Source organism: Castanea sativa, chromosome 9, assembly GCF_040712315.1.
Source record: "Castanea sativa cultivar Marrone di Chiusa Pesio chromosome 9, ASM4071231v1".
Taxonomy (NCBI): Eukaryota; Viridiplantae; Streptophyta; class Magnoliopsida; order Fagales; family Fagaceae; genus Castanea; species Castanea sativa.
This window is the reverse complement of record NC_134021.1, coordinates 36321300-36345797: the sequence shown is the minus strand read 5'-3', so window position 1 is coordinate 36345797 and position 24498 is coordinate 36321300. Positions and strand designations below refer to the sequence as shown.

Sequence of the window (24498 nt, the reverse complement as noted above, 5' to 3'; positions counted from 1 at the left end):
TCTAGCATTTGTTCCTAAGTCATTCACAATTGGACTAAACAAAAGATTAGACAAGCATGAAGCATAAAAGAATTGGTCTACGGATAAAGCATGAAGCTCAACCTATCATTCACAATGTATTGCTTCATATAATAATTTACCTAGATTGAAGTCTCCAAAATCATGCAGCAATAATACAGATTTAAGCTAAAGCTTGTCAAGCAATAAAGTTTGTTAAGTAACTAGTATTTTTCTAAATTCTAAGAAGTGCAACGGATCTAATTACAAAATAAATGATAACTACCTTATGACTCTTGCATATACACATGATGCAAGTAAGATGAACCACAATTAAAATTAACTTTAAAAAAAATACTAAATTTAGGTGCATAAATTTGCATATAACTATAATTGATACAACATTATAATACAATTAAGAAGCATAATATTAGAGTACTTAGAATATAAATGCACTTTTTTTTAGAAGCTTTACCAATTGAGTTAATTGAAACTCACAAGATATAAAGACACTTAAACATCAAATTATAACAGAATTAAAAGGACACTAGGCAGGAAATTTGAGTACAATTAAAACCTAACTTGGATTCTTTGATGATATGATGTCGTGGGTTTAAAAGTACAATTCTTAGATAAACATGGGAAAAACACTTTAAGGGAATATTCTTTTCAGAGCATTTATTTAAAATTTCTATAAAACATTAATCACCTAAAATTATGATTAGTTTTAAAAATAATATCATAATAATAATATGGATGATTTTATATTTTTATTATCATTGTTGTTGCTGCTTATTTATATTTATTTATTCACTTCCTCAAATAAGAATAACAATAATGTTGACCAAGAACAACTAGGAGTCTAGGACTGATTGAATTAATCAAGTGAGTCCTTTTATCAATAGGTCACCTAGATCAACGGCTGAGCCAAATTTCTTGCATGATACTCCGAATCGTCGTTTGGGTGTCAAGAAAAGTAGAAAACCACCGAACTTGGTATTCCTAGTACAAGTTGAAAAGGGTTTAATTTACGAGAAAAAAAAAAAAAAAAACACTTTCAAAACCCTATAAAAGCCCAATAGGTCAAGCGGCTTCATTGTCTCAAGACTCAACCAGTCTCTTCCCTCTCTGTGTATTTAATTTTGCTGTTTCTGTTACGTGAAAACAGTAGTATAACAGCGCAATGGAGAAGTTGCTTGGTGTTGCAGCCCAGGGCAGGCCAAAGACAAAGATTGTGTGCACTTTGGGACCATCATCACGGTCAGTGGACATGCTAGAGAAGCTTTTAAGGGCAGGGATGAATGTTGCTCGCTTCAACTTCTCTCATGGTACTCATGCTTACCATCAACATACCCTTGATAATCTCAGGATTGCCATGCACAACACTGGCATTCCCTGTGCTGTCATGTTGGACACTAAGGTACATACATGACTATCACCATATATCTTGCTTATCTGTTCAACAATGTTTGTGTCTGAGTTTTTTATGGCTAAATCTTGCTGGGTTTTGTTTATTGAAGCTTATACTCTTCTTAGTTCTTAAGTCTTTGTTTTGTGTGTGTTTGTGTCTTTGTTCCCGCCATCTCCAATCTTAAATTAGCGTTTAGGAATAGGTAAGTTGGTGATTGGTGCTAGGGTTGGATCTTTTTAATTTCTTGACGTAGATTGTGAGCAATAACGATGTCATGTAAAAGTAGGCTGGGTTTTTTTTGTTGGTTTTAGTATTGGGTTGTTAGCTAAAGTTCCTTGTTTTTAAATAAGAGACTTGAATTGAATTTCACCTATACCAAAAACCAATTGATATTTTAGATTTTTTTGTGAGAAGGAGAAGCAGACCAAAAAAAAGAGTGTTGATCGTTACTTCTTGGCCAGTATCTACTTTTCAATCTTTGAAAAGCAATTGTACGAGTTTTTAGAAAAATAATGGGTTTGATTGTCCCAACAATGAGAAAAAGTTCAATTTCGAAAAGCTTTCATAGATCTTGTCTTTTGGATCAAAACCATATATATTTTTTTATGAATCAAAATCATTAATTTTTCTAGATTAGTGAAACAAGATGCACTAACAAATTTATCACCTGAAATTCAAATGAAAACCTTTGTAGTACTAGTACCACTCACAAATTTTATTTTGATAAAGATACATCATAGAGAGTTGCGCAGAAAAGCTCTTCAGGATTCTATAAACAAATTTTATTTTGTTCCACTTGAAAGTTCTCATTCTGCAACCAAAATTCCCCACCAATTTATTTGTGTTTGATGATGATGACGATGATTCTATATATTAGCTCCAGTCCCACTTCAATAAGTCATCAGTTTTTAGTGTTTTAAATGTTACCCTATTATAAGGATTTTGACTGAGAATTGTATTTTGAAAATTGCGAATTATATAACAGGGGCCAGAAATTCGAACTGGGTTTCTAAAAGATTCAAAGCCCATTGAACTCCAGCAGGGTCAGGAGATTCTCATCACAACAGACTACAACGTAAAGTGTGATGAAACTATGATCTCTATGAGCTATGAGAAGCTAGCTAAAGATTTGAAGCCGCAAAGCGTTATTCTGTGCGCTGATGGGTCAATTAGTCTCAAAGTTCTTGATTGTGACAAGGAATGGGGTTTGGTTAGGTGTCGTTGTGAAAACTCTGCAGTTCTTGGTGAAAAGAAGAATGTCAATCTCCCTGGGGTTGTTGTTGATCTTCCAACCTTAACAGACAAGGACGTAGATGATATTCTGAACTGGGGAATTCCAAATAAGATTGACATGATTGCTTTGTCTTTCGTTCGCAAAGGTTCAGACCTTGTTGAGGTCCGGAAACTGCTGGGAAAGCATGCAAACAATATCCTTCTCATTTCAAAGGTATGTTATCTAATATGAAAGAATTTAGTATAGTTTCTCCAATTAAATACAAACTCGTCTTCACATATAATATTATATCAATTGTTGAAGTTAGCAAAACAAAAAATTAGTTTTCTTTTATACTTGTCCCATGATCTTGTATAAGCTGGATGACTTCTTTTCAGGAGATTGATCATGTCTTCGACACACACACACACACACACACACACGCTGAATTGCAGGTCTGGCATTGCTTGACAAAGACACATACTCCAAGTAGGCATTTTTTCGTAGTTCTGAACTTTCTACTGACTAATTTTTGGCATTCTGATAGGTTGAAAATCAAGAAGGGATTGATAATTTTGATGAAATTCTTGCAAACTCGGATGGATTCATGGTGGCAAGGGGTGACCTAGGAATGGAAATTCCAATTGAAAAGATATTCTGGGCTCAGAAAATGATGATCCAAAGCGCCAACATACGAGGAAAGCCGGTAATAACAGCCACTCAGATGCTGGAGTCCATGACCAAATCTCCCAGGCCTACACGTGCTGAAGCCACTGATGTTGCCAATGCTGTTCTTGATGGAACTGACTGTGTGATGCTCAGTGGAGAAACTGCCGCTGGTGCCTATCCTGAAATTGCTGTTCAAACTATGGCCAAAATCTGTGCAGAGGCAGAGAATTTCATAAATTATGGAGACCTTTTCAAGAGAACAATGGAAACTGCACCAATGCCTATGAGTTCATTAGAGAATTTGGCTGCTTCAGCGGTGCACACAGCCCATTGCATGAAAGCAACTCTGATTTTGGTCATTAGCAAGGGTGGAAACACAGCAAAGCTGGTAGCTAAGTACAGGCCAAGTGTGCCAATAATTTCTCTGGTGGTTCCACAGACAAGAAGTGATGTAATTGACTTGTCATGGTCCGTTAACGCTCCATTAAGGCATAGCCTTATTTATAGGGGTCTGGTGCCTGATTTATGCCCAGAATTGGCAAGCGAAGAAGCTATAGAATTGGCCATTCAAAATGCAAAGAGTCAGACACTTTGCAAGACTGGAGACTCGGTCGTTGTGTTGCATGGACTTGACACTGATTCCATGATCAAGATCTGTACTGTTAAGTGATGTTTCAGAGGCAAGTCTGCAGGTTAAGGGTACTAAAATTTTGCAGTAGTAGAATTTCTTTCCAAGTTTCTTTTTATTTTACTTCAGGTTATCTTTTTTGTTGGCTAGTTTATGGTTTTCCCAGTGTTAAAAAAACAATTTGACATACTTGGTCATTGAATTTCGGTGAGAACTTTAGAGAGGAATTAATGTGTAACTGATTTCAAATGCAGTGTCACGTAAGTTTTGTCAATGCTATGAACTTTATTTTAAGTGCAACAAACATTTTCTTTGTGTAGGTGCATGCCATTCAAAATTTTTATTTTATTTTTTGAATTGATTAAATAACCAGGGCTGGTATATTTGTGGTTATCTAGGTTACAACTTACATTTTCCTCTTCCAGCACAAAACCAGTGAGGTTTAGGTGTCATTTGCAACACAGGCTGGTGACAGCCATCTCTTTCTAATGATCCTTTTTTTGGTTCCCAAGACACATGAGAAATTAACAAACATACAGGGAGCCGAAAAATATTTTTACCTCTTATAATTAATAATCTAATCATTAGACCCAAAATTTCCTCAAAGTATGAAGTTATTCACATTCAATTGGCTTAAATCCTTCTAATTATAAAAAAATTTCCAAGTTTCAAAACCCTAGGTTATGAAAATTTGAAATTATTGAAAATATTTGAAAAACTTTAGGGAAAAATTACAAATTACACCATGTAAGTTGGACTTGTTTTCAACTCATTATATTAAGGTTTTATTTTTTACTGAACCGTTAGGTCCACCAAATCAACGTCATTTTGGACATTGAAAATTACTGAACCAATTGGATGGCACTATATGGAATGACTAAATTAAAAACATATAAATTTAAATGACTGAATAACAAACATGTCAAAATTTGAGTGTAGTTTGTAATTGGCTAAAGTGCAAATTATATCACTAAAGTTTGAGAATATTTGAATTTTATATCCTGAAATTTTAGAATTTAGATTTTAGCCCCTCAAATTATTTTTCCTTCATTCATATTTTTCATTAATTACCATATAAACTTACCACCTGTGTTTAGTTCGTCTAATAAAATAATGTCATGTCATTGTCATTAATCATTATGTCACGTCATTTTGATTATGCCATGTAGCATCATTTTATCAAAAAATATGGATGAATGAGTTTTACTGATGCAAAAGTTTGCACTCTAGCCATTGTTATTTAGCCAAATATTTATTATCTTAGGGATGCTTTAATTGATCTTGACTCTAAAGTTTCTACCTGAATATTATTCCCTTAAGAAATTTGGGTTTGTGCTTAATGTGCAACTCCAAATGAGGCTAATATAAAAAGTTAACTAACATTATACAATAGGATTGTCTAAAATTTTAAAAATTTACTCATTGACCCCAATTTAATTACTAATTAAAATTTTAACATATCTATTGCATGTATAGAAGAATGGGCTGCTAAGAACTCAGGGATTTGAGAACTTAAAATCTTTAATAATCTGTACCAGTATGAGAAACCTCTTTAAATTTAACCCATCTTTGCAAACTTCTGTTAGACTTCAAAATCCAAAAAAGGGAGAATGCAAGGTGACAGAACATATTGCCTAAAAGGATAGAAAGAACAAGAAAAAAAAAGTTATATTATTGAGCCAATCGTAACTAGTGTTGCTCAAGAATCTTATGAGTTTTGGGGTCAAACCACATTGCCTCTATTTACCAGACTATATTTAATATCATATATGCCCAAGAGCTCAATGGGTCATCTGAATGCTTAATTTGTTAGCGCTACCAATCGTAACGAACAATTTAAACTGCTTTACACAAAATGTAGCTCATGAGTCGGCCCAAGTCCATGAATTTTTTTTTTGAGAATCATCTTTATGAGTCCATGAAATTTAAATACGAACGAAATAAAGGTAGAAATGGCTTAACAAGTACACAAATGGATTTTAAGGAGCTGACATGTCAGCTAGACACGGCAAACAGTTTTGGACGGCTGGTTGACGTACATTTTTTCCCCCTCCATTTGGGAAGCGCATTTTGCGATTTTCAACGGTGCATTTTTTTTGTAGTTGCATAGAACTTGCAAATTATTTTTTTAAAAAATAAATTTAAAATTGAATGTCACGGTACTATTCACACATTTAAAAATTATTTTGTTACAATATTTTCAGTTTTCAATTTTTAATTTTTAGCAAAAAGCGGTTTCCAAACAAACTCTTCATATATATTTTTTGAAAACATGTATTCGATAAGTTTTACCACAAATTGTCTAGTGTGAAATGCATTAAAGTCAAGAAAAATATCTTGGCCTTGTATTCAAAAGACACCAATATTGCATTAATCTTTTTTAATAATAACATTGCATTATTAATATAAATAAAGTCTAAAATGGGAAATAATAATCTATAGCTATATATTACTAAAAGCTGAAGCGTAGCGTTTAATGCTGCTGCTACTCTTACGTTGCGCCACATCAGCTGCCACGTCATTTAAAAAATATATATAATTTGTCCTACAATTTTAAAATAGTTTTTACAATTTTCAACTCTATAAATGCAACCCACTACTTATTTATTTACTCCCACTATCCCCCTATAATAAATCCAGCCCACTACTTATTTATTTACTTCCACTATCACCTTATAATAAATCTGTATAATTAATCTAGCCCACCTCTTATTTACTTAGTTCCACTATCAAGTCCAACCCAAAGTCTTTTCAGTTCATCTTTAGGGTTTTGTGTGGGCTTTTTCAGCTTAAAGGAACAAAAAAAAAAAAAAAAAAAAAAAAAAAAACAACAACAACAACAACAACGTTGAAGCCTTTCAAGCTTTATGGCATGTTTGGATGTTTAAAAAAAGAGGGAGAGTAGAGTAGAGGGAGGGAGAGTAATTTAAATCCCTTGTTTGGAAGTTTTTTAAGGAAGGAGGGGGAGAGATTTGGAGGGGTTTGGGGGGGTTTCAACTACCTCTAACCCCTCATTTTTAATTCTCCCAAATTGGAGAGATTTGGAGGGAGAGTAGAGAGATAAATTATTGATCAAATGAATTCTCCAATTTACCCTTTTTAAATTAACAAAATTACAAACCAATTAATCATAGACCAATGTTGCAATTTATTTTCAAATATGGGTAAATTTGTCTATTTAATCATTTCCTCTCCTCTCCATCTCAATTTTAAAAACATCCAAACAAGAGGAAGGGTTAATTACTCCCTTCTCCCTTACTAATTTTAAAAACATCCAAACAAGGTGGAGGGTAATTATTTCACTCTACTCTCCTCTCCTCTACTCTCCTCCTTCTCTAAACTTCCAAACAGGCCATTAGGGTCTTTTTTTTTTCTTTTCTTTTTTTTTCCAATTTTCCTATAATTGTTTTTAACATTTATTTATTTTTAATATTTTCACTTTCCCAAACCTTTCTCTCCCCCTTACCACTTCATCTTCCCACTACTTCTTTAATTTTTCTCCTTCCCTTACCTTTTCATCTCCCCACTACCCTCCACATTAATATCATTCTTCCTCTTTCCCTCCATCTTCCTTTATTTTTGTCTCTTCTTATTCACACTCTCTTACTATAAATTTGTCACTATCTATTCTATTCTATGCATAGTTTTCCCTCACAAAAAAAACGGTTCTCTCTCTTTCCCTCTCTCTAAAGTTTTTGGTGGATTTTTTTATTTTTCTTGCATCTCTACTTTAGGTTGATAATTTGTTATATTCTTTAAAACTCTATTTTGGGTTAATGCAATTTAGTTTTGTTTTTTTTAAATTTTTTTTTATTCTCTTTGATTGTTAAATGTTATCCTATTGCGTTCTAAAGAATTAAATATAGCATATAAAAATATAATTTTATTCTATTACATAGTATAATTTGGATAATTTGATATTTATTTTGTTACATATCATGATTTTTTATAGTGCTCAATTTAGATGTTAAACTATGAGACTTTACTAATTTTTGTTTATTTTCTAATCCTTTGTGGTGGATAAAGTACTCTTAATAGTTGTATTAGAAGTACTCTATAATGTCATTCATTTAAAGAAAAGTAAAGGTTAGCCAAAGGAAAATAATCGAATAGGTGACAAATTTTAACTTTTGCAATTTTATTTTTATTATTATTATTTTATAACAATGCATGTATAGAAATTTAATTCTTCGATTTTTCTAATAATTGTTTATTTGATAATATGTTTTGGGGGGCCGAAATTATAATTTCTACAAAGAAAATAATCTTAATAGATTATCAAAAACAAAATTTTATCCTAATATTGGTTCAATTAATCATTGTTAAGTTTTATTAATTTGTTTTAGTTTAGTTTTTTTGGTGTTTTGGATTGTTCATAAATTACATTTATGATTGTTCCTATAATAAATGAAAATATAATTGCAAAAAACATTACTCATTATTAGATTAGTTTAAATTGTGAAAATGTTTTTTAATAAAACCACCATAAAAATAATTATCACGCATAACGCGCGGGTTCGTGGCTAGTAATAATAATAATAGTAATAATAATAATTTTTTTTTTCAAAAGAGAATTACATACCACAATTAGTGGAATATAAAATAAAACACAAAAAAGTGATAACAGAAAAATTTATATATTGGTATACACATGTAAAAGTAATGTTATTCAATTATAACTTACTACACTAATAAATTATGAAAAAAAAAGTCTATTTATTTATCATTACTATACAAATTTACTATTTTATTTTTTCTTATATTTGGAGATAAAATTTTTTGTTTTGGTACTTTCTATATGTCACTATTTCTCTTGCTCATTTTCTTATACCCTTAGAAAAATTAAATCTATATCACATAAAAAGAACTGTTCATGATTTCAAGAATTCTAACCCTACCTGACCCAAGATTTTTGGCGCCAATATATAATGTATTTAGTTTCCACCAATATCACAATTCTTTAATAATTAGTTTTGGAAAAAAAAACATATAACATCTAATCTACAATATAAGTGATGCGTTTGAGATAACAAAATAATGCTTCTTTCTTTTCCTCTCTATACATAAAATTTTCAATCACAAAATCCCCTTACCTTTTTATAGGATAAATTGTAAAAACAAGATAGGCCAAACTTACATGATAAGTGATACCACTATTGCATGATAGAAAGGAAAATTATTGCATGATTTCTACCACTTGTTGGAAACAAGTTTAATTAATAATTAGATTAATTAAAAAAAGAAGCTTAGTTACAAATTACACCCTCCAAGTTTTTATTTTTTGTATTTTCATCCCTAAAATTTTGATTCTTTTTTTCCTTCTAATTTGGTGCCTCAACTTTTATATTTATTTATTTACGGAGCCAAGGCGGGCAAGAGGGGGCAAGTCCCCCCCCCCCCCCCCCCCTTCCCCTTAAAAATCTTTTAAATTCTTACCAATGAAGAGCAAGTAAAGGTCTTGACCCTCTTAACATGAGAAATTTTTTTTTTTAAGAGAACATTTCTACAATAACCAAACTGGCAGGGAAATAGACAAAAACCTATCCTCCTACAGTCTTTTACCTTTTTTTTTTTTAATGCCAAATAAACATATGTTCATAAAAGGAGAGTACCAAATATAGCTAGTTGGCTTACATATGGTCTGGATTTAGTCTACAGTGGTGAACAGGGAAACTAGTGGTCAAAGTAGCTAGTTTTATTACATGTGAGACCACTGTTTTTTTGGGGTACAAAAATGGAGTGCATGACCAATCCTTGTTGTTGTAGTCGATTAAGGTCAAATGTGAAGGTTTGTTCCTGCCACGAGGGAGTTCTTAGGTGATTGCAAACATGCTCTAATCTTCTGCTATTGCTAAGAGTTAGTATTCAGCTGAATCCTTATTCTTTGTCCCTGAGGATGGCCTCAACTAGAGCATCCTGGACTGCAAGGTAGTAAGGTTTCCTTCCACAACTAGCTCCTCCCTTGAAGATAGTTCTCCCATCCATCTTTATAGCTTCATATGCATAACCACTTCTTTTAATTTGGATCTTCTGTTCTTGTAAGCTGCCACCTTGATAAGAATTTGCCAGTCATGGTGAGTAAGAAGTTTTGATTTTCCTAGAAGGCTTCTTGGTACCTGCAAATGAGAGTTTGAGAGGTTAGAATAACTTCCGTAGGGTTAGGTAGTTTCCCTTGGTGTAGAACTAGATTTTTGTGGTTCCACATTGACCAAAAGATGGTAAAGAGGGGTTGTAGAAAATTCATCCTGTTTTGTTCCATGAATTTGTTTGCAATGATACAATCTACTATCCATTGCTTAGCTGAAATCTGATTTAGATCAGAGGTTCTGATTTCTAAGATAAAACCTAAGTTGCATCGACACAGACACGAGTACAGATACGGGGGTACGACAATTTTTGAAAAATAAGAATACGACACGGCATGGGTATGACAATTAAATAATTAATTAAATTTTATATTTAAGCATATTTTTTAATATTTTTAGACATAAAATACATTTATGTCTAGAATTTAAATTAAAAGAGAGAAAAGAGGTTCAGAGAATGAGAAGTAAGAGTTAAAAAGAGAGCTTTTTAAATTAAAATTACATGTAGGAAATAGGAATAAAATAATGTTATAAAATTTAAAAGTAGAAATAAAACCTGGTGAGTTAGGGTATTGTTGGGCAATTGTTGTAGTGGCTTGAAGGTCCATGTACTTATATTATATTTTATTATTTATTTGTGGTTCTAAAAAGCTGAAGTTTGTTGTGCTTTTTATTAAATATTAGTAGTTGTCAACTCAAACCCCACTAATGTTACTAAAAGACAAAATTGAGTTATAAAATAAAATAAAAAAGCTAGTCATCTTGTTTTTAAGGAAACCAAATCCTCTGCACCAGAAAGAAAACAAAAGTGACGGAAAGAAAACAAAGGCGACGGAGGCTATCGCCTTACGCTTGGAAAAATTGTTCAAAGCAAGCAACTAGTTGACAGAGGCACTCGCCTCACTAAAGACGCCTCACTTTAGTGACCTTGAGGCGCTTTTACGCTGTCTCGCCTTGCTTGAGTGCCTAGGCGCTCGCTTGAAACGCCTTTGACTACACTGTGTCCATCTGTCAAAATCTATGAATTTTTTTTTCATTGTTGGCATGTCAACGCTGTGTCAGAGAAGCGAAAAAAAAAAAAAAAAAAAAAAAAAAAAAAAAAAAAAAAAAAAAAAAAAAAAAAAAAAAAAAAAAACACCGCTCGGACACCGGAGTCCGGCGAGTTTTACCCAGTATTGGTGTTTGACACGTGTCAGACACCGATACTTTGCCAAAAATGGAGTGCCGGGGCAACCTAGGATAAAACCATGCCAAACAGCTCTTGTAAAGGGACAATGTAAGAAAAGATGAGTGGTTGTTTCTTCTACCTCATTACACATAAGACCTTTGTTAGTAGCTGGGATCCTCTACTTTTTAAAATTACAAAATAGGATTACTGTCATATAGAATTTTCCAAATGAAAGTGATTATTTTCAGAGGTAGCTTAACTTTTCAAATCAGCTTCCAAACTACTTGAGGGATATTAGAGATTCTCTAATTTAGCAAGTGAGTGGAGTTGTGGTTTTGGTGAAGTAGAGAGTAGGCCGCACTAACTGTGTATTCTCCTGAAGATGAATGCTTCCATAAGATTCTATCAAAGATGCCATCAGTTTTTGAGATTGGAAGATACACGATTTTTCCATACAACTGGGGTATGAGTATAATTTTTGGATGAGGTCATATTTCCAGGATTTTGTATTTGCATCAATGAGGTCATCCACTGTGCCTTTAGGGAGTCCATTCTCCATTAAGATATGGTTTGGACAATGGAACCAAGATGGGTGAGTGAGAGGGATTTGATGTCCATTTCCTATTAGCCATTGACCATGGTATAAAGAAGAAAATTATGGTGTTGTAACATTTTTCCAAATCCAAGAATGATGGGATTTTGGTTTATAATCCTGTAAGGAAGATCTAGGGAACTATTTGGCCTTGAAAGTTTTTGCTAAAAGGGAATGGGGGGAGCTTTGGATTCTCCAATATTGCTTAGAAATCATTGCTTGATTAATAAGAATGAATTTTTTGAGTCCAAGTCCACCCATATTTTTTGGTTGAAATATTGTATCCCAATTGGTCAAATGTAATTTCCTAACTCCAGGCTCATGACCCCACCAGAAGGCTTTGGTGATAGAGTCTAGCTTGTTACAAACTGTTTCAAGAGCTCTAAAGCAGAAGAAAGTATACAAAGGCATGACCTGTAAAATTGAGGAAATAAGAGTAGTCCCGCCAACTTGGTATAAAAGCTTGGCTTTCCAACCTTGGAGTTTGACCTGAACTCTATCAACTTGTTAAAATTGATACTTTGTCTTGAGATTGAACAATACCATAGAACTGTTTGTTTGTTTGTTTTTGTTTTTGTTTTTGTTTTTGTTTTTTTCCAGATTAGTGAGGGAGCGGCTATCATTTTGGAAGAAAAATAAAGAATCATCTGCAAAAGTGGAACTAGGGTGTCACCATCCACACATATTTATTAGAATTTATTTTTTCAATCGAAATGCAATGCTTAATAAATGGAATTAGGATTTATCACATGCACACACATTAAATTTACGCAAAACAATGAACATGCAATTGATTGATAACATGTTGGATGATGTGACATGAATGTTGGCCACCTTAGTCTAGAAGACCGGTTTTATCGGGGAAGGTAGATGTCTAACACCTTCTCATCTTGTAACATAGCCTCTGAACTTAGAGATATCAAGGGTTAATAGATCAATGTTTATCCTTGTAATTTTCAATTTCTAGATTGTAATTAGGAAACAAAGCCATGTACTTTATTTTAGATTGTATCTAGGACCAAAGTCATGTAATTTCCAATGATCAATGTAAATTCAATTCAAATTAATAGAATGATAAAATTTTCAGTTATGGTTTTCTTATTTTTTCCAATAATTAAATAAGTGGTAACTTCATTATAAAACGCTTAATTTAAAGGGGAAAATATAATCAGTCAAACCTCCATTTTCAAAGGTAATAACACGACTTCACCTATTCACATGGGTTTAGACCAACACCAAAACGGGCCGGGGTGCAGTCTCTCGCAATAATTATCTGCAAAAAATAGGTGTGTGAAAGAGACACCATTCCTTCCCACTTTGATGCCTTTTATGGGGAGATAAGATCATCTTGTCTTATGCCTCTATATGGACAAAAGGATTGTGTAGGGCTACCATTAACCAGTAAGGTTTATTAGATTGCAGTGACACATTCCATGATCCAATTCACCTAAGTATGACTGAAGTTCATAGAAAGTAAAATAGCCCTTGGGAAATTCTAATTAACCTTATCATAAGCCTTACACATATCAATTTTCAACCTTTCTTTCTTTCTGTCTTTTTCCTTAAGTATCAAAAATTTCATGAGCTAAGAGAATGTTATCAGGAATGTTTCTACCTTGTATAAAAGCATTTTGGAAATGTATCCATAAAAGGTTTAAGTCTAGACACTAGAATTTTGGAAATAATTTTGTAGATATCATTGCAAAACAAATAGGTCTAAAATGAGATCCATCCTCAGGAATATTGACCTTTCAAATGAAAATAAGAAATGTTTGGTTAAAGGATTTGAGGAGAGAAGCTAAATGGAAGAAAGCATGAACAGGGTTGAGTATATCATGTTTGACAATGCTCCAAAAATCCTGAAAGAAAGCTGGGATCCAATTTGGCCCAGGTGCTTTATGTGGACCAAGTTTATAAACTGCCAGTTCAACTTCAACATCTATTATTTGGCTGTCCAGGTAAGTTTGTTGGTGTTGATCAATCTTTCGGATAGGAAAAGCTGCTAGTTCCTCCAAAAGGTTTTGGATTTATTTGGTGTCTGTCTCAGCATATTGATTTTTGAAATGCTCCACCAAAGTACTCTCAATTTCCTCTAATTCCTCAATTTTATTTCCATTTGCAGTTTTAAGGTGTAGGATTCTACTTCGAGCTCTTCTTTGGTGGAAATATCTAGTGTTTCCGTCCCCTTGAATAATCCAGTCACTCCTTGCCTTCTGAGCCCACATAATTTCCCCCCGTGTCATTAAATTTTCAATCTCTTCTCTAAGTGCTCTTTCCTTTTTGACATCAGCAAAGGTTTGAATGGACTCTTGGGGATCTTGGAGTTTCTTTTGCTTGTCTTTAACTTCCTTTTTCACCTTTCCAAACACTCGCTTGTTCCATTCAATGAATTATTTCTTCACATTAGTAATTTTGTGTTGCAATTTGAAGGCGAAAATAGCAAATTAGCCATTACTTTCCAACTACATAGTTAGCAGTTACTGTTTACAAACTATATTTTTTACTAGCATCTCGAGTCTAATAGAATCAATTTTGGGCCTATAAATCGAGTCTTTGAGGGTCGATATTTATGGTCTAATTTCGTCTGATGTGACATATTTTCCACGTGGCGTCTAGTTGGAAATCGAGTCTCTAAGACTCAATTTATATCTTATATCTATTCTTATTTTCTCCTTATTTTTTCTGCGTTTCACGTCTGGTCATCATGTCTCTCTTATCACTACCTCTCCATCTGCTTGTTTCTTCCTCCTCCATGTTGATCTGCACAAGCCTAGCCGCCACAGACCCATCGCCACCGACCCACGCTGACCCATGCCACCGCGCCCAGGTTGCGCAACCCAATTCACGCGACCCAGATCCGTGCGACCCAGGCCGCACGACCTAGGTCCGTGTGACCTAGGCTACGTGACCCAGGTTGCGAGACCTAGGCCGCTGCGCGCTTAGGTCGCGCGACCCAGGCAGTCACGGATCTGGGGACATTGGTTTTTTTTTTTTTTTTTTGTGTGTGGTGGGTTCTACTCAGTCATGATCTTCCCATGGTGATGGATGGATTTTGATGTGGGATAGGTGGTTTTGGTGGTTGTTGTGTATTTCAGGGAACGAATGGTAAAAGACTTAGATTTTTTTTTTTTTTTTTGGGCTTGTAAATCGAGTCTTAGAGACTCGATTTTCAGGTAGACTCTACGTGGAAAAAATGCCGCATCAAACATTAAAAATCGACCCTCAAAAAGTCGATTTTTAGACTCAAAATCGAGCCCTTAAGACTCGAGATGCTAGTAAAAAATATAGTTTATAAACTGTAACTATTAATTATATTTTTTGAATATTATTGCTAATTTTCTATTTTCGCCCAATTTGAAAGCTCGAGAACCTTCAGTATGGACATTCCAAGCATTTTGAATCATATCCTTACAAGCATCATGCGTAAGTCACATTCTTTTAAACTTAAAAGGCCTCCTTTGAATGGTTGTTGCATCTCAAAATCGATCAAATCTTGAGATAGGTTGAATCTTAAGCGCACAGTGTGTATAGGAGTTTATCCATTCTACAGAGGCAAAAGCTTTGTCCAATCTTTCCATAACAAAGGCTTCATCTTCTCTTTTGTTCATCCATGTAAATCTTTGACCCTTAGCCTCAAGCTCATAGAGTTCCAGATCAGACAAAGTTTGTTGAAAAAGTTTAGCTCCTACAATGTTTCCATTATTAAAGGAGAATTTTTCCTCATGCGATAAGATTTGTTTAAAATCTCCAATACATAACTAATTTGGATGAGCAGTGATTTTAAGTTGTTTGAGTTCAGACCAAACTTCTTCCCTTTTGGCCTGATCAGGTTGACTATAAACAAAAGTAATTGATAAAGGGTTACCACTGTTATCAAGGGGATCAGCACGTATCGGGTGCTTTGATTCATACTGGATGCTGAGATTTTTTTTGGGTAACCGCCCTAATAGTACAGTCCTCTACTTTAAAATAGTAGCCTAGCATATATATATATATATATATATATATAGAGAGAGAGAGAGAGAGAGAGAGAGAGTGTGTTAATTAAGATTAAGAAGAATCTTGAACTTAATAATGAGTTCAAAATATGAAAAACGTGGAGGGTTATTGAATAAATTAAACTAAGTATTAAAAAATAAATTATAGCATGCTTTTATATTAGATTTTGCATGATAATTACAATTGTTTATTTAATTCATTATTAATATCAATTGATATATATATATATATATATATATATATATGTATGTATGTATGTATGTATGTATGTATGTATGTATGGGGGAAAGTAAGAAAATTGGTTGCTCAAGTTTTGGGCCTTCTTAAGGAGGATGATCATTTTTTTATCTACTGTTAGATTGCTGATGGATGATATTTGTCTGATGCTAATTTATTTTATCAATCATGTTACTCTCATGTAAGGAGAGAATGTAATAATGTTCTTCATTCTTTAGCTAGATATGCTTTAGGAATTACAAACTTTATTTTGTGGATGGAGGATGTTCCGCTACCTTTGTTTTCTGTTGTCCGATATGAAAGTTTTCATTAATGAAAGTTCTCATTAATGAAAGTTCATGGTTTTGCCCCTCAAAAAAAAAAAAAAAGAAAAAATATTCTGGGTCTTCTTCGTTGATGGCTCTCGCATCTGTTCCTAACTCATTCACAATTGGACTAAACAAAAGATTAGAGGAGCATGAAGCATTAAGGAATTGGTCCACAGATAAAAGCGTGAAGCTTAATAATCCATCATTCACAATGTGTTGTTTCATATAATAATTTTACCTAGCTTGCAAGTTTGAAGTCTCCAAAACCATGCACCAATTATACAGATTTAATCTAAAGCTTGTCAAGCAATAAAGTTTGTAACTAGTAGTTTTCTAAGAAGTGCAACGAATATAATTCCAAAGTAAATGATAACTAGGTTATAACTCTTGTATAAAGACAAATACACAATGTAGGAAAGAACAACCACAATTAGAATTGAATTTTTTATTATTATAAAAAATAGTAGGTGCATAAATTTGCATATAAATATAATTGATAGAATATTACAATACAATTAGAACATGCATAAAATTAGACTATTTAGAATATAAAGACACTTAGCAGCAAATTAGAGTAGAATTAAAAAGACACTTAGTTGGAGGTTACTAGTGCTTGAGGTAATATCTTTCCAGCAAACATTAATAATTAACAAAAATTATGATTAATTTTAGAATCATAATATGATATATCAATGATTTAATACTGTTAATATTTATTGATGTTGCAACTTATTTATTTATTTATTCATTCACTTCCTCAAATAAGAATAATAATAATATTGACTAAGTACAACTAGAACTGATCACGTGACTCCTTTATCAATAGGTCACCAAAATCAACAGTGGAGCCAAATTTCTTGCATGATACGCCGAATAGTTTGTTTCGGTGTCAAGAAAAGTAGAAAATCACCGAAATTTTGGTCCTAACTATTCCTAGCACTAGTAGAAAAGGGATTAGTTTTCGAGCGTCAAAACCCTATAAAAACCCAACAAGTCAAACGGCTTCATTGTCTATTTGTCTCAACAGTCTCTTGGGTGCCTTTGTGTGTGTGTTTTTTGGCTGTTCCTGTTACGTGAAAACAGTAGTGTTATAGTGCAATGGAGAAGTTACTTGGTGCTGCAGCCCAGGGCAGGCCAAAGACAAAGATTGTGTGCACTTTGGGACCATCATCGCGGTCAGTGGACATGTTAGAGAGACTTCTTAGGGCAGGGATGAATGTTGCTCGCTTCAACTTCTCTCATGGCACTCATGCTTACCATCAACACACCCTTGATAATCTCAGGACTGCCATGCGCAACACTGGCGCTCACTGTGCTGTCATGTTGGACACTAAGGTATAAACATGACTATCATTATCTTGCTTCTTTGTTCAATAAATATTTGTCTTTTTGGGTTTTTTATGGCTAAATTTTTACTGGGTTTTGTTTCTTAATGTTTATACTCTTCTTTGGTTCTTTAATTAGTCTTAGTTTTGTGTATGTGTTTGTTTCTTTGTTCCCTATATCTCCTTCTATCTTAAACTAGTTTTAGGAATAGGTAAATATGTGCTATGTGCCGGGTGCTAGGAGTTAGATCCTTTTAGTTTCTTGTTGTAGATTGTGAGCAATAACGATGTCACGTAGGTTGGGGATTTTTAGTATTGGGTTATTAGCGGAACTAGAAAGGTTCCTTATCTTGAATTTGAATTTCAACTACAAAAAACCCAATTGGTGTCTTGGCAAGGCTGACCCAACTTAATTTGGGACTTAAGGCAAAAGATTTACATAGGGCCTTTTATATATAAATATTAATTAAATAAAATTATTTAATACTAATCAAATTGAGGTTAATTTGATGTATTAAATATATAATTTAATGAATAATACTAACTAAGCTAAGGTTAATTTCACATAGAGAATTGAATATTATAGTTGAAAAATAAATTTAACAAAAAGAAAAAAAAATTTAAAAGAAAATTAATTTATCTTGGTGTGTGACTTTGTAGTACATTAGTTTACAAATAATAAAGTTTCAAATTATTAGGAGAGATTAATCATCATTGATGATCTAACAAATTTGTAATTTTTTTTAAAGCCTTGTTAGAAATAAAAAAGGAAAATATTAAAGGTATTACAAAATGTATATAATATATTGTGACAAAGCAATGATTGATGAGCTTCAATAATACAATTAATGAATATTTAAAATACTTTTTTTTTTTTTGGTGATTGGTAACATATTAGTTTGTAAATGTATAGTAAAATTTGTGATGTTCTTAACATCACTAATAATATAAAGTGCACAACCATTTGAACAAATTTATATTTTTTTATAAAAAATTTTGAGCATTTTACAATGTTTTTTGTGGTTGGGGCCTTAAGCCTAGGCCTAAGTTGCCTAGGCCTTAGGCCGGCCCTGGTCTTGGGGCTGTAATAAAGAGTAAATATCACGAACCAAATCCCATAGCTTCAAATCTAAGAATTGAGTAGTTGCTTGTTGGTGATCTATATGGTCTTCAGTTAATATATGTATTGTTTTTTTCATTTCTCCTAAGTTCTCAAATTGATGCTTAAAATAGAGTGCGCTGATTTGAGAGCAACTGTATTGAGTTTTAAGAAACAAAAGGTGTTTCATAGTTAAATTGATTAATTAAAAACTTTCAATTTTGAAAAGCATGCACAGATCTTGACTTTTGGTTAAAATCACCTCTCTTTTTTCTTCTTTCTTTTATGAATCAAAATTAAAATTGGAATGAAAACCTCGGTAACACACAAATTTAATTTTGATAAAAATTCTTAAAAGGAGAGTTGCACATAAAAAGCTCTCCAAGATTCTGTAAACAAATTTTATTTGGTTCCTCATGAAAGTTCTCATTCTGCAGCAAAAAATTAGCTCCAGTCTTGAAATATAATGGATTTAGTCTCCCACTTCAATAAGTCATCAGTTTGTAGTGTTTTGAATGTTACCCTATTATAAGGAATTTGATTAACAATTGAATTTTGAAAATTGCGAATTATATAACAGGGTCCAGAGATTCGAACTGGGTTTCTAAAAGATTCAAAGCCCGTTGAACTCCAGCAGGGTCAGGAAATTCTCATCACAACAGACTACAACACAAAGTGTGATGAAACTATGATATCTATGAGCTATGAGAAGCTAGCTAAAGATTTGAAGCCACAAAGCGTTATTCTGTGCGCTGACGGGTCAATTAGTCTCACAGTTCTTGACTGTGACAAGGAATTGGGTTTGGTTAGGTGTCGTTGTGAAAACTCTGCAGTACTTGGTGAAAAGAAGAATGTCAATCTCCCTGGGGTTGTTGTTGATCTCCCAACCTTAACAGACAAGGACATAGATGATATACTGAACTGGGGAATTCCAAATGAGATTGACATGATTGCTTTGTCTTTCGTTCGGAAAGGTTCAGACCTTGTTGAGGTCCGGAAACTACTGGGAAAGCATGCAAACAATATCCTTCTTATTTCAAAGGTATGTTATCTGATATGGAAAAACTTAGTACGTAAGGTTATCCAATTAAATACAAACATGTCTTTCTCATATAATATTACTTCAATTGTTGAAATCAACAAAACAAAAAAAATTAGTTCTCGTTATTCTTATCCCATTATTTTTTATAAGCTGGATGACTTCTTTTCTGGAGATTGACAAAGACATATACTTCAAGTAGGCATTGTTTTTGTAGTTCAGAATTTTCTACTGACTGATTTTTGGCATTCTATTTCTGGTAGGTTGAAAATCAAGAAGGGATTGATAATTTTGATGAAATTCTTGCAAACTCGGATGGATTCATGGTGGCAAGGGGTGACCTAGGAATGGAAATTCCAATTGAAAAGATATTCTGGGCTCAGAAAATGATGATCCGAAGTGCCAACATACAAGGAAAACCAGTAATAACAGCCACTCAGATGCTGGAGTCCATGACCAAATCTCCCAGGCCTACGCGTGCTGAAGCCACTGATGTTGCCAATGCTGTTCTTGATGGAACTGACTGTGTGATGCTCAGTGGAGAAACTGCCGCTGGCGCCTATCCTGAAATTGCTGTTCAAACTATGGCCAAAATCTGTGCAGAGGCAGAGAATTTCATAAATTATGGAGACCTTTTTAAAAGAACAATAGAAACTGCACCAATGCTTAAGAGTTCATTAGAGAGTTTGGCTGCTTCAGCAGTGCACACAGCCCATTGCATGAAAGCAACTCTGATTTTGGTCATTAGCAAGGGTGGAAACACAGCAAAGCTAGTAGCTAAGTACAGGCCAAGTGTGCCAATAATTTCTCTGGTGGTTCCACAGATAACAAGTGATGTAATTGACTTGTCATGGTCTTTTATAGCTCCATTAAGGCATAGCCTTATTTATAGGGGTCTGGTGCCTGATATATGCCCAGAATTGGCAAGCGAAGAAGCTATAGAATTGGCCATTCAAAATGCAAAGGGTCAGGCACTTTGCAATACTGGAGACTCGGTCGTGGTGTTGCATGGACTTGACACTGATTCCATGATCAAGATCTGTACTGTTGAGTGATTTTCAGAGGCCAGTCTGTTGGTTAAGGGTACTAGAATTTTGCAGCAGTAGATTTTCTTTCCAAGTTTCTTTTTATTTTACTTTGAGATTATCTTTTTTGTTGGCTAGTTTATGGTTTTCCGTGTGTTAGAAAAACAATTTGACATACATTGTCATTGAATTTTGGTGAGAAATTTAGAGATGAATTAATGTGTCACTGATTTCAAATGCAGTGTCACATAATTTTTGTCAATTCCTCTGTGTATGTGTATTTAATTCATATATTTTTGAATTGATTAAATAATCAGGGCTTGTATGTTCGTGGATATCAAGGTTATAAGTTAAATAGTCCTCCTTGGCTCTTCCAGCTTAAAAACAGTGAGATTTAGGTGCCATTTGCAACACAGGCTGGTGTCATCCATCTCTTTCTTAAGTAAACACATGGGGAAACAAACTTATTGTAACCTCTTATATTGCTCGAGTCATAAGCAACAATAAGACAGTTTGATATTAAAAAACATTCTCTCCCCCCTATGAAAAACACAAATTGATCTGAAAAACAATTTTTGACAAGTTTGAGGAAAGTATATAGAAACGTTGACTTTAAAAGCGATGGTAGTTCATATCAACATAAACATCCTCATCATCACAACACACACACTTAACAACATATGTCGTACTTACATGTGTAAAAGAGTCACTAATCCTTCTAATTATGAAATTTTGATCTTAAGATCAAGTTTGGGGCTAATTTACTCTCTAATCTCCTCCAAAAATCAAGATATTAACGTCCTCTAATCAATAATCTAATCCTAAAACCCAAAATTTCATCAAAGTATGAAGGTATTCACATTCAATTGGCTTAAATCCTTCTAATTATGAACAATTCCCAAATTCTAAAACCCTACACTATGAAGTTTTGAAAATATAAAAAATATTCGAAAATTTTTAAGCAAAATTACAAATTACAACTTCTAACTTTGACTTGTTTTCAATTCATTATTATTAAGGGATTTTTTTTTTCTTTCTTTCTTTCTTTTAGGTCCACCAAATTCACGTCATTTTGGAAACTAAATTACTTAAGTAATAGTGATATTAGATGGAACTATATGGAACGACTAAATTGAAAACATAGTAAAGTTAAAAAATTGAGCTAAAAACATTTCAAAATTGAAAAAGTGTAGTTTATAATTGATGATGCACAAAATCGATAGTGAATCAATTGTCCATGCACGCAACGACTGGAGATACCCTGAAGAATAAAATGTGAAGAACCTACAGAGAGCATCGATGGGGTGTCAACCAAAAATCCTCCAAAGGTTAAGTCAGTGATTAAAGGATCTCCAATAACTCTAAAAGTATGAGAGTTAGAAAATTCACGCACTGTGGAGAAGAGGGAGCTTGGCGCTTATATAGTGGTGTAGGGCTGACTAAGATCCCATGATTGTAGATTCTTCCCTCATAGGGAGAGCATAGAGTTAAGACTCCGAGATCTTCGGGCCTAACTTTCCATATTTGGAGGATACGAATATATAGAACGATATCTTAGTGTGGCGTGCAAGTTCTTTCCATACGGAGATATTTGAGTGGAGAGCACGCAAATGGTGTGGAGCTAAGTATAAAGGGTCGTCAATCTGCAACCCTTAGTCGGCCATATGCTTGTTCACTCCTAAGTGCAAGAGATCGTAGCAATATAATTCCCGGAATACCAAGGTCGAACCACATGGAGCAGGGTAAATTCAAAGACAATATAATTAAACAACAATTTGGGTGAAGAAGAAAAGTATTTTTGCTTGGTGATTGTTAACAAAAATAATAATAATAAAAGCTTATTTAAATCTATAATGTAAATACCAGGACATTAGGGTGTTTCCCTATATTGATAGGAAATTCTTTGTGACCTAAGAAAATATATATTTCATAATTGATTGTTCTTAGACAATTAAAAACCTATGATTCGGTTGAACTGGGACAATTCAAGAATGCATGATAACCTTAATTAATAATACAGTTAGAATAGTTTTTAGAAAAACCCATTCACTTGAAAACATGATTTCTATTTGAAACTATAAAAATTCATCTAAACAATAAGAAAAACATGATTGAACTTATTGAAAGCATGGAAGGAAGCTTTTACTTAAGGAGAACTTTTATCAATCTCTCTACCACTCCTCAAAATGGTCACAGCTTTTACTTCCTCGTGTTTATCCTTAGAGCCAATTTTTAGATTTTGATTGATGGGATTAGGTTGAGTTTGGGAAGGAAGCTTCCCCCTCTCTATCCCACTCAATGAATTTGTAAGCCTAGTTATATGACTCTTGGTCTCTCTTAGCTCTTCATCAAGCCTAGTGAGCATGGATTCAAACTTTGATTTTGCTCACTTTGCTTTGAATGAAAGTACTAAGTGCATCCTCCAAGGAAGGTCTAGATGATGATGATGCATGTGGTGAATTAAAATTCCTTGGAGCAGGAGGATTCAACACATTGTCACTCTTATAACTCAAATACGGATGGTTTTGCATGTTTGGGTTATAATTGTTAGAACATGAAGAATTATTTGGCCAATATGAATTAAATGCATGTATTTGTTCTTTTGGCACATTTAAGAACGATGAGAGTGACGCACATTCATTTGTAGCATGGTTTATCTCATGACAGATTTTACACACCTCCATTAGGTCCTCTCTAAAGCCAGTACCAACATTCTTACTTCCTTTCATTTTGAGTGTCTCTATTTCTTTAGTTAACATGCTGATTTTGGCACTCATGTTATCATCTTCCCTCAACTTGAAAACACTTCCACTAGAAGTGGTAGTGTTAGTTCTAATCCTATTAGTAGAGTCCATAGGGCTAGGTCCAACCCATGTGTTAGAGTTTTCAGCTATCTCATCAAGATAATCCATTGCATCTTCGGGTTCTCTTTGTAAATAGTCCCCTCCGCATAAGAGTTGAACAAATTGAAGATCCCTGGGTGTAAGTCCTTCATAAAAATAGCTAACCAACTTCTAATCTTCATACTCATGAGTTGGGCAGAAATTGAAAAGATCTTTGTACCTTTCCCAAGCTTGGTATTAGGTCTCATTCTCTCCTTGGACAAAACTAGCTATCCTTCTTTTTACTTGCTGGACTTTGTGGGGAGAAAAATGTTTCTTAAAAAACTCTTGGGCCATCTCCCCCCAATTACCTATAGACCTAGGTTTCAAGGTGTAAAGCCAACTTCTTGCCTTATCCTTTAGAGAAAAAGGAAAGAAACGTAACTTAGCAATCTCAAAACCATTTTATGCATAGAAACTACTAATTATCTCTTCAAAAGCTCTAACATGGACATAATGATTTTCATTTTCTTGTCCCCTAAAGTTAGGAAGTATTGCTAATAAACCTTGTTTCACTTCTACATGTGATGCATTAGATGGAAACATGATGCATGAAGGAACAAAATTTTGTGTGAGATGCAATAGTAGTTCTTCTATTCTCATCATGATTATTACGTGTTTCATCACCCATGATTGATGAAGAAGGTGAAGGTGAAGGTGTGTCAAAAAGATTACCAAATAAGTTTCAAAAATTTCTAATCTGCCCCTCTCGTTTCTAACCCAAATGCTCATGCAACAGTGAATGCACAATCAAATCAATCAAATTAAACATTATATATATAATAGAAAAAATAAGGGAAAAATGGAACGAAGTTACCAA

The 24498-nt window shown here is 33.6% G+C and overlaps 2 protein-coding genes across 2 annotated transcripts; both read left to right on the top strand.

Annotated features, from left to right (window-relative positions):
- Positions 1–1180: 1180 nt before the first annotated feature.
- Positions 1181–3960, top strand: LOC142609408 (pyruvate kinase, cytosolic isozyme-like). Its single transcript, XM_075780991.1, has 3 exons — positions 1181–1417; positions 2394–2855; positions 3169–3960. Exons 1-3 carry the CDS (start codon positions 1181–1183, stop codon positions 3958–3960), a joined length of 1491 nt encoding a protein of 496 aa, XP_075637106.1.
- A 13446-nt stretch (positions 3961–17406) lies between these two features.
- Positions 17407–20826, top strand: LOC142609403 (pyruvate kinase, cytosolic isozyme-like). Its single transcript, XM_075780983.1, has 3 exons — positions 17407–17643; positions 19313–19774; positions 20035–20826. Exons 1-3 carry the CDS (start codon positions 17407–17409, stop codon positions 20824–20826), a joined length of 1491 nt encoding a protein of 496 aa, XP_075637098.1.
- The last annotated feature ends 3672 nt before the right edge of the window (positions 20827–24498 follow it).

Coding starts and splice junctions, on each gene's coding strand:
- LOC142609408 (XM_075780991.1), top strand. CDS start 1,181: ATGGAGAAGTTGCTTGGTGTTGCAGCCCAGGGCAGGCCAAAGACAAAG. Junction 1,418..2,393: donor CTGTCATGTTGGACACTAAG/GTACATACATGA, acceptor ATTATATAACAG/GGGCCAGAAATTCGAACTGG. Junction 2,856..3,168: donor ATATCCTTCTCATTTCAAAG/GTATGTTATCTA, acceptor GCATTCTGATAG/GTTGAAAATCAAGAAGGGAT.
- LOC142609403 (XM_075780983.1), top strand. CDS start 17,407: ATGGAGAAGTTACTTGGTGCTGCAGCCCAGGGCAGGCCAAAGACAAAG. Junction 17,644..19,312: donor CTGTCATGTTGGACACTAAG/GTATAAACATGA, acceptor ATTATATAACAG/GGTCCAGAGATTCGAACTGG. Junction 19,775..20,034: donor ATATCCTTCTTATTTCAAAG/GTATGTTATCTG, acceptor TATTTCTGGTAG/GTTGAAAATCAAGAAGGGAT.